This window comes from Vulpes vulpes, chromosome 1, assembly GCF_048418805.1.
Source record: "Vulpes vulpes isolate BD-2025 chromosome 1, VulVul3, whole genome shotgun sequence".
Classification (NCBI taxonomy): Eukaryota; Metazoa; Chordata; class Mammalia; order Carnivora; family Canidae; genus Vulpes; species Vulpes vulpes.
The window spans coordinates 140,338,260-140,350,970 of record NC_132780.1 but is presented as its reverse complement, the minus strand read 5'-3'; the positions used below and the strand labels follow the sequence as shown (position 1 = coordinate 140,350,970).

The 12,711-nt window shown below is 50.9% G+C and overlaps 1 protein-coding gene across 1 annotated transcript; it reads right to left on the bottom strand.

Moving 5' to 3' along the window:
• Positions 1 to 323: 323 nt before the first annotated feature.
• Positions 324 to 12,711, bottom strand: CNPY3 (canopy FGF signaling regulator 3). Its single transcript, XM_025990929.2, has 6 exons — positions 12,386 to 12,711; positions 8,076 to 8,199; positions 7,112 to 7,208; positions 4,757 to 4,879; positions 4,383 to 4,500; positions 324 to 4,050 (listed from the first exon to the last, which is right to left on the bottom strand). The coding sequence occupies exons 1-6, from the start codon at positions 12,546 to 12,548 to the stop codon at positions 3,836 to 3,838; spliced, it is 840 nt and encodes a 279-aa protein (XP_025846714.1). The 5' UTR covers positions 12,549 to 12,711; the 3' UTR covers positions 324 to 3,835.

Here is a 12,711-nt window from a genome sequence, read left to right as displayed (position 1 = left end):
AAAATAAGAAGAGGCATTGTGGGGGCTCCTGGGTGGCTCAGTCATTTAAGATCTGCCTTCCGCTCAGGTCATGATCCCAGGGTTCTGGGATTGAGCCCTGCATTGGGCTTCCTGCTTAGTAGGGAGTCTAGGGAGTCTGCTTCTCCTGCTGCCATTCCCTCAGCTCATGCTCTCTCTCTCAAATAAACAAAATCTTTAAAAAAAAAAAAAAAAGAGGTATTTTACTCTCATTTGTGAGTTGAAGTGCTGTAGAAGGCTTCTGTGAACATGTGGATGGTTGTATGCAGCACAAATGTTCTATATCTAAGGGACTGTCATTCATATTGCAAATCACACAGCTTTGTAAATTTATTATTTCCTGGTGGCCGAGTGTCTTACTGTAACAAAACTTATGTTAAAACAACTTTATGACAGATGGAAGTCAAAGATGTGAAGAGCACCATCATCCAACTTATAAAAAGTTGCTGTGTGGGAATAGCATCGAGGAAGTGGGAAATAGAGGAAACTGCTTTCTAGAAATTGCCCTTTAAAATGAACACAGAAGAGCACCTGGATGGCTCAGGTGTTTAGGCTTTCTATTCAGGTCATGATCTCAGGGCTGTGGGATCAAACCCCGTGGTGGGCTCCATGCTGGGTATGGAGTCTGCTTAAGATTCTCCCTCTCTAAAACTAAAATAATAAAAAACAAATAAAACGAATAGAGTCTCTATGCAACTACCCCTGAGATTTGAGCCCCCACCCCTGAAACTTCACTACTAAGGTCTGTGGTTCTTTCCATCACTGAACTGAAAACAAAAACAAAAACAAAAACAAAACACAACAGCTTTCTGGTTAGTCCATCAGCCTTTGGGGTTCTGGATGATTGAGGTGTCTGGCAGACAGATCTTCTCTGGAGTTCTGACTAGTTGTTTCTGAGGACAAGACCCTGACGTTGACTTCAATGAGGTCCTGCCCCCTCTTCACACAACACCCTGTTTTTCCTGCTGTAGTGGGTTCCAGTTGGCCTCATCTGAAGAACCATGGGATTTGTTAAACATGCAGACTCAAAGGTCCCTAAACCAGCAGATCTGAGATGAGCCCAGACATCTGTACGTTTAACAAACATTCCCTATGACACTCATATTCAGGTGAGTTTAAGAAACCGTTCTAACAGGATTTCTAATAAAGGGACTAAAATCTGGTTAACTGGAGCTCAGCCAGTCCCCTCACCTTATGGAGAGAAGGGGTGTGGGAAAGTGGGAAGTAATATTCAAGCTCAGAAAGGTCTAGATGTGTGGTGGAGAGAGGAAAAGAAAAACCTGGGAAGCTGGATCTCACCTCTGGCAAGAGGCTGGGCCAGGGGAGAGGCTACTTGCTGGGGTAGGTGGGTAGAGAGCTAGTGTGTGTGCAACATGCCTGGCCCTTGTGGGGGGCAGGGGGAGAAAGAAGGTGCTATTCACACAGCAGCCACAGGTCAAAGAGCAAAGCAGTCACAGTGCTGTCTGCCCTCTGGTCTCAGATTGGGCCTGGATTGGGCCACTGGGCCCACGCCCCAGTAAGGGGACAGGTCTTTGTCCCATTCCACTGTAGGGACCAATGAAGCTCTGGGGACAGATGTAAGTCAGGCACTCAAGTGCTGAGGGTTAGTGACACAATACGGGAATCAGAGATTATCCATGAAATCCTAGACAGTCCAGAGGGCTGCAAATGGCTCCCCAGTCCCAATACAGAGTCCAGAGAGGGACCAGAGTCTTGATTGGAATCCCACTGCCCACAGCCTCTTCAACAGGGGGCAGTACCAATCAATCCTAGATGGGTGGGCACAGGGCAGCTAAATCAAAAAAGTATTCTCCAAGGACCTTTCAGAAGCTTCCAGACTTCTCTACCCTCTCTGGCCTTCGGTGTCCAATTTTTCAGGGTAGAAGATGGCCTAAGCCCAGGCTACAAAGGGGCCCCTTGCCCCCAGTTCAGACCCTGGAGCATTTCATTGGAGCAGGAGTCTGGGGTGCTCCAGAGTGCACCCCTTCCTGCTGACCAGGCCCAGGCCAGAAGCATGAACAGGTCTGTGTGGGTGTTCACAGGGGGCCTGGCAGGGGCCCAGTGCTGGCAGGACCTTCCACCTTGGTCTCTTTCTAAGAAGCCATAGCTGCTTCCTCCTTTACTTTGAGAAGAGGTTTGCTGGTAGGGGTGGAGTTATGGCAAAGAAACCAAACCAGTTCAGGGACACCTGGGTGGCTCAGTAGTTGAGCGTCTGCCTTTGGCTCAGGGTGTGATCCCCAAGTCCTGGGACCCAGTCCCGCACTGGGCTCCTGCATGGAGCCTGCTTCTCCCTCTGCCTGTGTCTCTGCCTCTCTCTGTGTGTCTCTCATGAATTAAATAAATAAAATCTTAAAAAAAAAAAAAAAAAAAGAAACCAAACCAGTTCAATGCAGGTCACACCACCAGTGCCAGGTGTTGGGGGAAGCAGCTGGCAGCTCTGGGGCACTGGAAATACCATGGGCCCAGAGTCAGAGTACCAGTCGTACACTTATTAACAGCAGGACTTTGGGCTGTACTTAATTTGAACCTGTTTTGTCTTCTGCAAAATGAGGCTAACGGCACCCATCCCAAGGAAGCTGTGAGGGTTCAAAGCTAAAGCATTGTGAGTGTCATCACTGACACACACATTGAAGCACAGTTGTCATCATCGCTGCTACTGAGCGCCCTGACCCCTGCCCTCAGGACAGAATGGGGAGGTGCCCGGGCCTCCCACAACCTCTCCCTAGAGGCCAGCCTACCTGTTCCTCCTCTGCTCTCAGAGAACATGGTGTAACCGGCTCTTGGGGGGCTGGGGTGTCCTTCCCTCCAGGCACAATTAGAAAGAGCAGAGCTGGGCAGCGGTTTAGCGCTGCCTTCAGCCCAGGGCGTGATCCTGGAGACCTGAGATCGAGTCCCACATCAGGGTCCCTGCATGGAGCCTGCTTCTCCCTCTGCCTGTCTCTGCCTCTCTCTGTGTCTCTCATGAATAAATTAAATCTTAAAAAAAAAAAAAAAAAAGAGCAGAGCTTGGTAAGTTGTGGTCATTGGGGAGCAAGGTTCAAGACCAACAAGTAGGTTGGATGGAGATGGAGAGGGGCGGGGTCTGGTGGGGTCAGCAGTAAACAGTTTACACAAGACATGGGAAGGCCTTAGGGGAGAGAGGAGAGAATGGAGGGCAGCCAGGTGCCCAGGGCACAGGTGAGGCCCCTCCTGGCCTGGGGAGCTCAGGGAGTCCAAGGGCAGCCTAGGGCCAGGGCCAAAGCCCTGTGGTGGGCCTCACCCCAAAACCACCTGGGCCCTCCCTGTTCCCCAGAGCTGGTCGGCCAGCCTCAGTAATGGGAGGATGGGAACTGCCTCTCTGTCCCTGGCTCCCACGGCTGGAAGGTGAGGGCAGGAAGAGCAAATGGGCTGCGGGCTCCTCTAAGGAGCTGGAGGGAACTCAAAAATCTGAACAAAAAAGGCCAAAAAGTTTTTACTCTGTGAGCCCCAGTGGGGGGGTGCGGGGGGCCAGGCAGAGTGCAAGGTGTCCACAGGAGCGGGTGAGCAGGGTTGGAGTGGCCCGCAGTCTTGCTTCCCTGCTGGGGAGGAGTGAGGGGAGGTGAAGGCCGGGACGCCCTGTCCCGCCTGGGTCCACACTGGAGTCCTGGGCAGGCGTGCAATCACACAGCCTGGCAGAGGGAGGCAGCAAGTTCTTCCCCAGGCCTGTGTCCTTCTTAGTAGCAGGCCGCTGGGCAGGGAGGACCTGGAGCAGGACGGTTGTCCCGCCTGCCAGGGCTGCGGCCTGGCTTCTTCTGGCCTCCAGCTCAGGGGTCTTGGTAAGCAGGGCTCTGGGTTGGGCTCAAAGCTCATCCGGGGGGCTGTGTGTGAGAGGAGATGCCTTCTGGATGCCCTCATCCTCATCAGGGCTGGGGTCTTCCTCGAGGCCACCTAGCTCCTTCCTCTGTTTGCTGCCGCTGCCCGATGCCTTAACCCGGCTGCTCTTCTTTTTAGACTTCTTCCCTCCCAGGGCGGCTGTGTCCCCCTTCTTGCCAGACCACTGCTCTGCCAGGCAACCTGGGGTGAGGAGAAACATGGCTGGCTGGGTGAGGAGTACGGACTGGGGGCCCCAGAGGCAGCACGTGGACCTGGAGACGGGCGTCAAGTCCCTGCGCCCTGCCTAGGGCCCCTCTGGGGGCGTCTCAGGTACCTGCGTGTTATTCCGCACCTGGTGCCAGTACCCCTTACTCCACTCCCTCCCATCACAAGCTCCCCAGGGGTAGAGATGCTAGGACGCCTTTTAGATCTCATTTCCTTTCTGTCCTCTCCCTACCCACCTCCCCTGAAGGGGAGCAGGTGGTAAAATGGAGGGCCCCCCCACCCCCGCCCTCTCCCTCCCTCAGACTCACTGGTGTCCTTGCCCTTCAGCACGTGATTGGCACAGAGGAACTGAGTCAAGTCTTCCTCTTGGTGGTTCCTGTACCAGTCCTCGATCACCTCTTCAAACTCTTCCACCAGCACGTCGCACTATGAATCACAACACGTCGCATTGGCAAAGCCCAGCTCTGACTCGCTCCCGGGGGGAGCTCAGCTGAGTCTCACAGCCCACTGCAGGACAGGCAGGTGGCTGTGATTCCCCTGAGGAAACTGAAGCCAGAGAGGTAAGACGACCTGACCAAAGCCCCCCATCCCCCCAGCTCTAGGTGGCCTCCCTCAGCCACAGACCCGGTCCCTGCCCAGCCCTGTGAGGCAGGGTAACCTCTGAGGGCCGAGGGGCCCATACCTGCTTCTTGAGGTCAGCCACCTCCGCAGAGGTCTCGTTCCATAGCTCGTAGGGGATATCCATCACCACCTTAACCCCTTTGTGGACCAGGTTGTGCAGGGTCTCAAAGGTCTCTGACATGCCCTGAAAGAGGCAACCAGGCATGAGAGGCAGAGAGCCTTCTCCATCTCCCACCCTCCTCTCCAGGTGGTGCTGAAGGCCCAAAGACCCAGCTCTGAGAATCCAGGACCCTCCAAGGCTTCTCAAGCTTGACCTCACCTTCCTCTTCCCTCTTTCGGGCCTGCCTCCCACACCACACCCCCTACACACCTATATACACACCTACACCCACCCACCCACCCACCCCGACACCCCCTACTTGCTTTCCCATACCTCAGCCTTTCAAAAAGGATTGCTGTTTCCCTCAGGCCCTTTGCATGCATACTCCTTTTCCAGGAATTAAGTGTGACTTGGCTCTTTCCCCTCGGTGTGGCTAGGAACACTCACTCTCCCATGTCTAGACCCACTCCCTGCTCTGGTTTCTTCCTAGGGTTTGTGTCTCTCCTAGGTCAGAAGGGACACAGGGGAGGCAGGGAGGACTCTTGGTTCTGTAAAAATATTTCTGCCACTACCTAGGTCTTCTCCCCGGAGACTACACCTACACACAGTCTATTTCCTCTATCTTTCCAGAGGTGATGCTGCAAATAAAAGCAAATATACATACAAATACATCCTCCTCTCCTCGCCCCCGCTTCTTACACAAGCGGTATATATCAGACACACTGTTCTGTCCCTTGCCTTTTTTACTGAATAATGGACCTGAAGACAATCTTAATTCATTTAAAAGAATTTTTAAAAATATTTTATTTATTTATTCATGAGAGACACAGAGAGAAGCAGAGACACAGGCAGAGGGAGAAGCAGGCTCCATGGAGGGAGCCTGATGTGGGACTTAATCCCAGGACCCCGGGATCACGCCCTGAGCTGAAGGCAGATGCTCAACCACTGAGCCACCCAGGCATCCCAACAATCTTAATTCAATCCATAAAGAGCTACCTCATTCTTTGTTTTGTCCACTGAATGGCCATACCGATTTATTTAACCACTGGTGAATTTGGTTAGGTTGTTTCTAATTTTATTGCTATGGAAAATAGTTTTTAACATTTTTTCTAACATTTTTATGTTAAAGCAAAACATGGGTTTATTACGGAGTAGACTACAAAATTCATATAAATTTTATTTTATCTATCTCTCTATCTATCTATTTATTTATTTATTTTTAATGATTTTATTTATTTATTCACGAGAGACAGAGGCTGAGACACAGGCAGAGGGAGAAGCAGGTTCCGTGCAGGGAGCCTGATGTGGGACTCGATCCCGGAACTCCAGGATCACATCCTGGGCCAAAGGCAGGTGCTAAACCGCTGAGCCACCCAAGGATCCCCTTATCTTATTTTTTAAGTAGGCTCCACGCCTAGTGTGGAGCCCAATGCAGGCCTTGAGTTCACAATCCTGAGATCAAGACCTGACCTAAGATCAAGAGTCAAATGCCCAGGGCAACTGAGTGTCTGACTCTTGGTTTTGGCTTGGGTCTGATCTCAGGGTTGTGAGACTGAGCTCTGCATGGGCCCCAAATCATGTTCTACACTTGGCACCAAGTCTGCTTGAGACTCTCTCTCTTTGCAGCCGCTTAACCAGCTAAGCCACCCCGGCACCCCTAAATTCTCAAGATTAAGTCTAAGACTTCTGCTGCTTAAGACTATTCCCTCTGGGTTTCCTAGGGATTTCTGACTAATCAACTTTCCTAGAAGGGTACTTGGGTGGAGAAATATGGAAGTCTCTTACCACGTGCCAGGCACTAAAGATGATGAAACAAAGCACTATGGGCCTTGAGGTAAGAAGCTCATTCTTCAGGGACAGAGGCATTCATGCACATGATAAGTGCATTAGATGTCACACAACCACCCAGAGAGAGGTCCAGGTGTGTCCCTGTGGGCCCAGAGGCACTAGGCGACCACCCCAACCCCCACCGCCTGTGTCTTCTGACATCTCCTCTAAACTCCACAGCTCTGTACCCCCTGAGCTCTTCCTGAGCAAGTATTCAGGCCTCCACAGGCACTGCCACCCTGCAGCATTTCAGGCTGAGGCTGAGGGAAAGCCTCATGGCCCAGGTCAAGAATGTGCCTACTGCCACTGAAAAGTCAGGGCACTCGGGAGGGGAGAAATGCAAACAGTAATTGATGATGAAGAATGGGGAGAGCTCAAGGAGGGAAGTTCCCCAAGCATGACCTTTAAAAATCCCACCCGCACCAGCAGACCACTTAGATACACGTATGCCTCACTCCAGTGGGGATAAAGGATGAGCACAAATCCAACCTTGGCAAACCGGTTGCTGCCGGTCCTCTCCTTGTGCAGGCTATAGTCCAGGAGCCTCTTGCATATGGTCTCTGTGACTTCAATTAACCGTAAGTCCCTGCAGAGACAGCAGTGCGAGAGGGGCTGAGCTCCTCTCCGAGGCCCAGTGGGTTAGCGGTCCGTCCCTCCAGCCCTGCTACCCCAGCACTTGCACATCTCACCAAAGGGAAGTCAGAGCTGGAAGGAAGATAGGTCATCTAGTCTGGGGGCTCTGAGATGCTGGAACACAGACCAGAGAGACAAAATTTTAACAGCTCTATGGGAAGGCATTTTTTTTTTTTTTTTATAAAGCTAAGTGATTCAGTATTTAGATGTTTTTTTCTTTTTTTAAAGATTTTATTTATTCATGAGAGACACAGAGAGAGAGAGGGACAGCCAGAGCCAGAGGGAGCCCGATGTGGGACTGAACCCAGGACTCCAGGATCACACCCTGAGTCAAAGGCAGATGCTCAACCTCTGAGCCACCCAGGTGTTCTTAGATGTTTTTCTATAGCAAAATGTATTAGATTTCGATGTCAAAATATTTCATTTTGAAAGGATGATCAAGGCTGAGGAAGAGTTTTTTTTGTTTTTGGTTTTTTGGCTTGTTTTTAATATTTATTCCTGGTAAAATTAAAAGCTGGTAATCCTATGTTACCAATTAAAAAAATTTTTTTTGCATTGTCCCATGAAATCCAAAAGTCTGGGATGAGGTAAAGTCCAATACTCTTGCTTTTGACAGATGAGAAGTCTGAGGTTCAGCAGAATGAAGGGATTTATGAAGACCACACAATCAGTTGGGGCAAAACCAGTGGGCAAAGCTAAGTGTTGGCTAGAGTTGCCTCCCTTTGGTGGGTTTGCCTAGCCGGAAGGGAGAGAGAACTTCAAGCCACCAAAGCTTCTAGGAACAAAGCAGGCCAGGCCAGTGGGTACCCCCTTCACTTACGACTTGGTGTATTTGACTCCAGAAGCCTTCCGATCCAGGATGCCATAGCCTGTGTCAATCACCTCCTTTGTCTTGCTGGTTTCCTCAAATGCTGACTTCAGTTCCACGGCGACATATTTACACACTGGTGGGGGAGACACAGCACAGCCTACTGGGTGCATGTGAGTCTGATGGAAGCCTGGTCCCAGCTAAGCACAGCAGGGTAGATGACTCTCCCACTCAGGGCAGGGCGGGGCGGGAGTTCCCCAACAGGCCACCACATGGACATTGCTGGGTGAAACCTAGCTCCAATATTCACTGCCCTATGTCCAGTCCTGGTCCCTACCCTGCTGAATCCAGTTCCCCCAGCTCTTTCCCGACCCCTGCCACCATAATCATTCCCCCCATAATCATTTTACTTTTATTTTATTTTAATTTTTTAAAGATTTTATTTATTTATTCATGAGAGACACAGAGAGAGAGAGAGAGAGACAGAGTGGCAGAGACACAGGCAGAAGGTGAAGCAGGCTCCACGCAGGGAGCCCGACGTGGGACTAGATCCCGGGTCTCCAGGATCACGCGCTGGGCTGAAGGCAGCGCTAAACCGCTGAGCCGCCCGGGCTGCCCTCATTTTACTTTTAAATTTTCAAACATATAGAAATGCTGAATGAGTACAATGAATGACTATATATCTTCCACTCATTTTGACAGTTTGTTAATGACCTGCCACAATCTCTCCAACACATATTATAAAATACTATGATGGCACAGTAACAGATCTCAACGTGTACGTTGTCTTCGCTAAACCATTCTGAAACTCACTCACAGACATCATGATCTTTCCACCCCTCCAAAAGTCGTCATGGAGACAAGGACTTTCTTCTACTCAACCATAAAATCATACGGATACTCGGAAAATGACCAATTCCAATATCACCACATTCAGATTTCCCCAGTTGTTCCCAAATGTCTTGTCCGCCAGTTTTATTACGTGGTTTCTTTCTTTCTTTCTTTTTTTAAGATTTTATTTATTTATTTATTTATTCATAAGAGACACAGAGAGAGAGGCAGAGACACAGGCAGAGGGAGAAGCAGGCTCCATGCAGGGAGACTGATGTGGGGCCTCAATCCTGGGTCTCCAGGATCACGCCCCAGGCTGAAGGGGGCACTAAATCGCTGAGCCACCCAGGCTGCCTGACATGGTTTCATACACTGTTCCAACACCAGCTCTCTGTTTCCACCCAGGTAATCTGCTCCATGCCGTCACGGGGCCTTGTTGCTACCGGTTCTGTTTCCTCTTACTCTTCCTCAAACAGTTATTAAGCAATTCCGATGAGCCAGGCATGGTCTGAGAATTCACAGCTGAAGACAGACTCCTCCGTTCTACATATAGTCCAGTGGAGTAGACACAAGTGTAAATGAGTAATTGCCACTGCATAGGGAGTGCTGCCATTAAAAGTGTGATCTGTCTGAGGCCTTGGGAGCGCACTTAATGCCCTCTATGGGCTTTTCTGCCCCTTCTCCCAACCTGACTTTATTTATTTTTTTAAAGATTTTATTTATTTATTCATGAGAGAGAGAGAGGCAGGCAGAGACACAGGCAGAGGGAGAAGCAGGCTCCATGCAGGGAGCCCGACGCAGAACTCGATCTCGGGTCTCCAGGATCACGCCCTGAGCTGAAGGCGGCACTAAACTGCTGAGCCACCCGGGCTGCCCCTAACCTCACTTTATTATTATTTTAGATTTATTTATTGAGAGAGAGCAAGAGAACAGGGGAGGGAGAATATCCAGCAGATTCCCTGCTCAGTGCAGAGCCTGACTAGGGGCTTGATTTCATGACCCATGAGATTGTGACCTAAGCTGACACCAAGAGTGGGCCACTTAACTGACTGAGCCACCCAGGTCCCCTACGACCTCACTTTAAAAGCCTCCTCCTCCTGGAAAAAGCTCTTCCAGACCCATCCCACTTGCTCTTATTGCATCTGGATCTCTACAGGATCCAGGCTCTCACTAAGGGCCTTCGGTCACTTTGTGTCCCCCTAACTATAAAGGTACCCAAAGTGAGTGTCATGAATTGGAATTTTTTCTTTATTTCTCTAATATTATGACTCTGTCAGTGTTGGATATTTAATATTGTTGAGAGACTAATGGAGCAGCTTCTGATGCCTCTAAATGAATACGATCTGTAGGCTAAATGGCATCAGTATTGTCATAACACTGACAGCAGAGTTTGGTAGAGGAGCAATTCATCATAAAAAAAAGAAAATCCCTGAAGGCTTTGCTTGGTATAATTTTATAGCATACACATTAATAGATGTGCTTGTAGAATTTGGAACACATGAAAATTCCAAAATATAAGCTGTGATCTCAGAGTCTGCAATGAATTGAGGTGGCTCACCTCCTTGGTTCTCTATCCAGGAATACTTGTCCCCCTCCCACCTCTGTTCTGCACCCTGAGTGAGCTCATCATTTTTCTGGCTCTTTTGCCCCCTTCTCCCACACCCTTAAGGTTTAGGATTCCAGGTCCTGGGGAGCTGGAACCTCCTTTCTCTCTTGTGCCCATCAACCACAACCCTGCTTCCCAACTCTTCCAAACCTTACCTCTTCAAGAACCCCTCTGAGGATCCCATCCAGAACCAGACTGTGAGAAGACTCATGGCACAGACCCCAGACTCTCATGGACACCCACCTACTCTTTTTCTGGGTAGGTTCTCTGTCCTCTGTGCCAAGGCCTATTCCACTCAGGCTACTGAGCCAAGAGGCAGGCTTTGTGGGCGAGACACAGTCAGCATTTAATAACAAAGGTGCAACAATGATAAGTAAAAACAAATACACTATTAAGAGGAGCCTAAGACTTTGCCAAGCCAGCCTGTAACTGAAAATCCCTTTTGAATTAATCTTTATCAATTATCTACAAAATGAGGCTGGACTATGCTAGCTCTATGCTTCTGGATCTGTGCCTGCCTCGTAAGGGAAAGAAATACGAGCTTCTTAGGCCTTTCTTAGGGGCTAAGAAAACAAGGGGAGGAAGTGAAACCCTCAAACCACACCATATAGGTTAGGACTCCAGCAAGAGTGAAAGGAGAGCATCACAACTCCCTGCCTGCCTCTTCGTGGGAGTGAGGGACAAGGTACAGACTAGAACCGACACTGGGAGCCCTCCCAGTGAAGTAGGCTCATCTCTGAAGCATCTCATCTTTCATCTCTCAAATGAAAGGATTATGTGTCTCAATCCACCCCACCCCCACTTCCCAGTGCTTAGGGAACATCTGGCCTGCTGTACACTTTGAATCGGGATGAAATGGACTTAAAGCCAATTTTCGGAGAGGTTTGGGGTTATGGAAATGACAAAGAAGGAGTGACTGGGAAGGTCTGGAGAGAAAAAAAAAAGAAACTGGAGGGCAGGGAGAAAAGGAAGACCCTTCATAGTCCTGGATCACTGGCTTAGGCGCTGGCGCGCTCTCTCTCTCTCTCTCTCTGAAGTTCTACGCTTCCATCTCTCTATCTTTGGGATTCACTTTCTCCTTGTTCCTAAAATCCTCCTGCCTCACCAAATTCCCCCAGGCTAGATCTACTGGTGTCTCCTAGTGGCCCTCTCTTCTTCTCCCCTTAGGCCTCAGACCCTTCTCCTTCCTCCACATACACCCACAGCCCATTTATTCGTCTTCATTCCAAAAATACTCACTGGGTGCCCACCAGGCAGGGCGTGAATAAATACCTGAGACAAAGTCCCTGCCCTCAAGAAGCTCATGGCTACTGGGGAAGTCTATCAATGATACAGATTAGCTTGTGGTGAGAGCAAAAACGGGAGAGTCTCAGGCTCTTCTTCCTCCTCTAAGAACAGTCATACGGACCTTTTCAGTTCCTCAAACTTGTCCTTTCTTAGCCCGTTGGGCCTCTGCCTCTGTGGTTCCCCGAGAGACCCTCTCTTTTCACTTCTCTTCGCCCAGCTAACTCCTAATTACCGTCTGGGCTTCCTATACGAATTCCTGACTTCCCTCCACCTCTAGGCTTTCCCCCATCTCAAGGCTAGATCAGATGCTCCTCACCCGGCCCGCAAAGCCCGTTACCTACTCTAACATGGCATCTACCACCCTGCATTAGAACTGCTTCTCTTGTGCCGATCTGAGAGCTCCAGGTGCACCGAGACCTGCCCTCCGGCCCGTCCCCCGGTCCCCAGCGTCCAGCACAGCGCCAGGCATGCAGCGGCTTCAACGAGTGAAGAGGCTCCGGCTCAGGAGCCGAGGACCTTCCATCCCCCCGCCCCTCGACCCTCCCCCGCTCGCCCCGCCCCTCCGGCAGGATACTCCCCGCGGGCCCCGCCCCCTCACCTTCGCATTTGCTGGGGAGTCGAACCCAGTCGGTCTCCTCCGCTTGCGCCTGGCTCGGGCCCAGCTCCGGGGCCGGCAGCAGCTGCAGCAGCAACAGTAACAGGGAGAGGAGCAGAAGACAACGGGGCGCGGGCCGGGGTGCGGGCTCAGCCAACGGCTCCATGGCCCAGCCGGACCCGACCCCAGCGGACCCGGCGGCGCTTCCTCCGACAGCGCGCGCTGTGCAGCTTCCCGGAGCCGCTTCCGGGACTGCGCACGTGCCTCGGCGTAACCAGGGCAACAGGGAGCCCCCCCCGCCCTCCGCTCCCGCCGTCCGCCACCTCGGC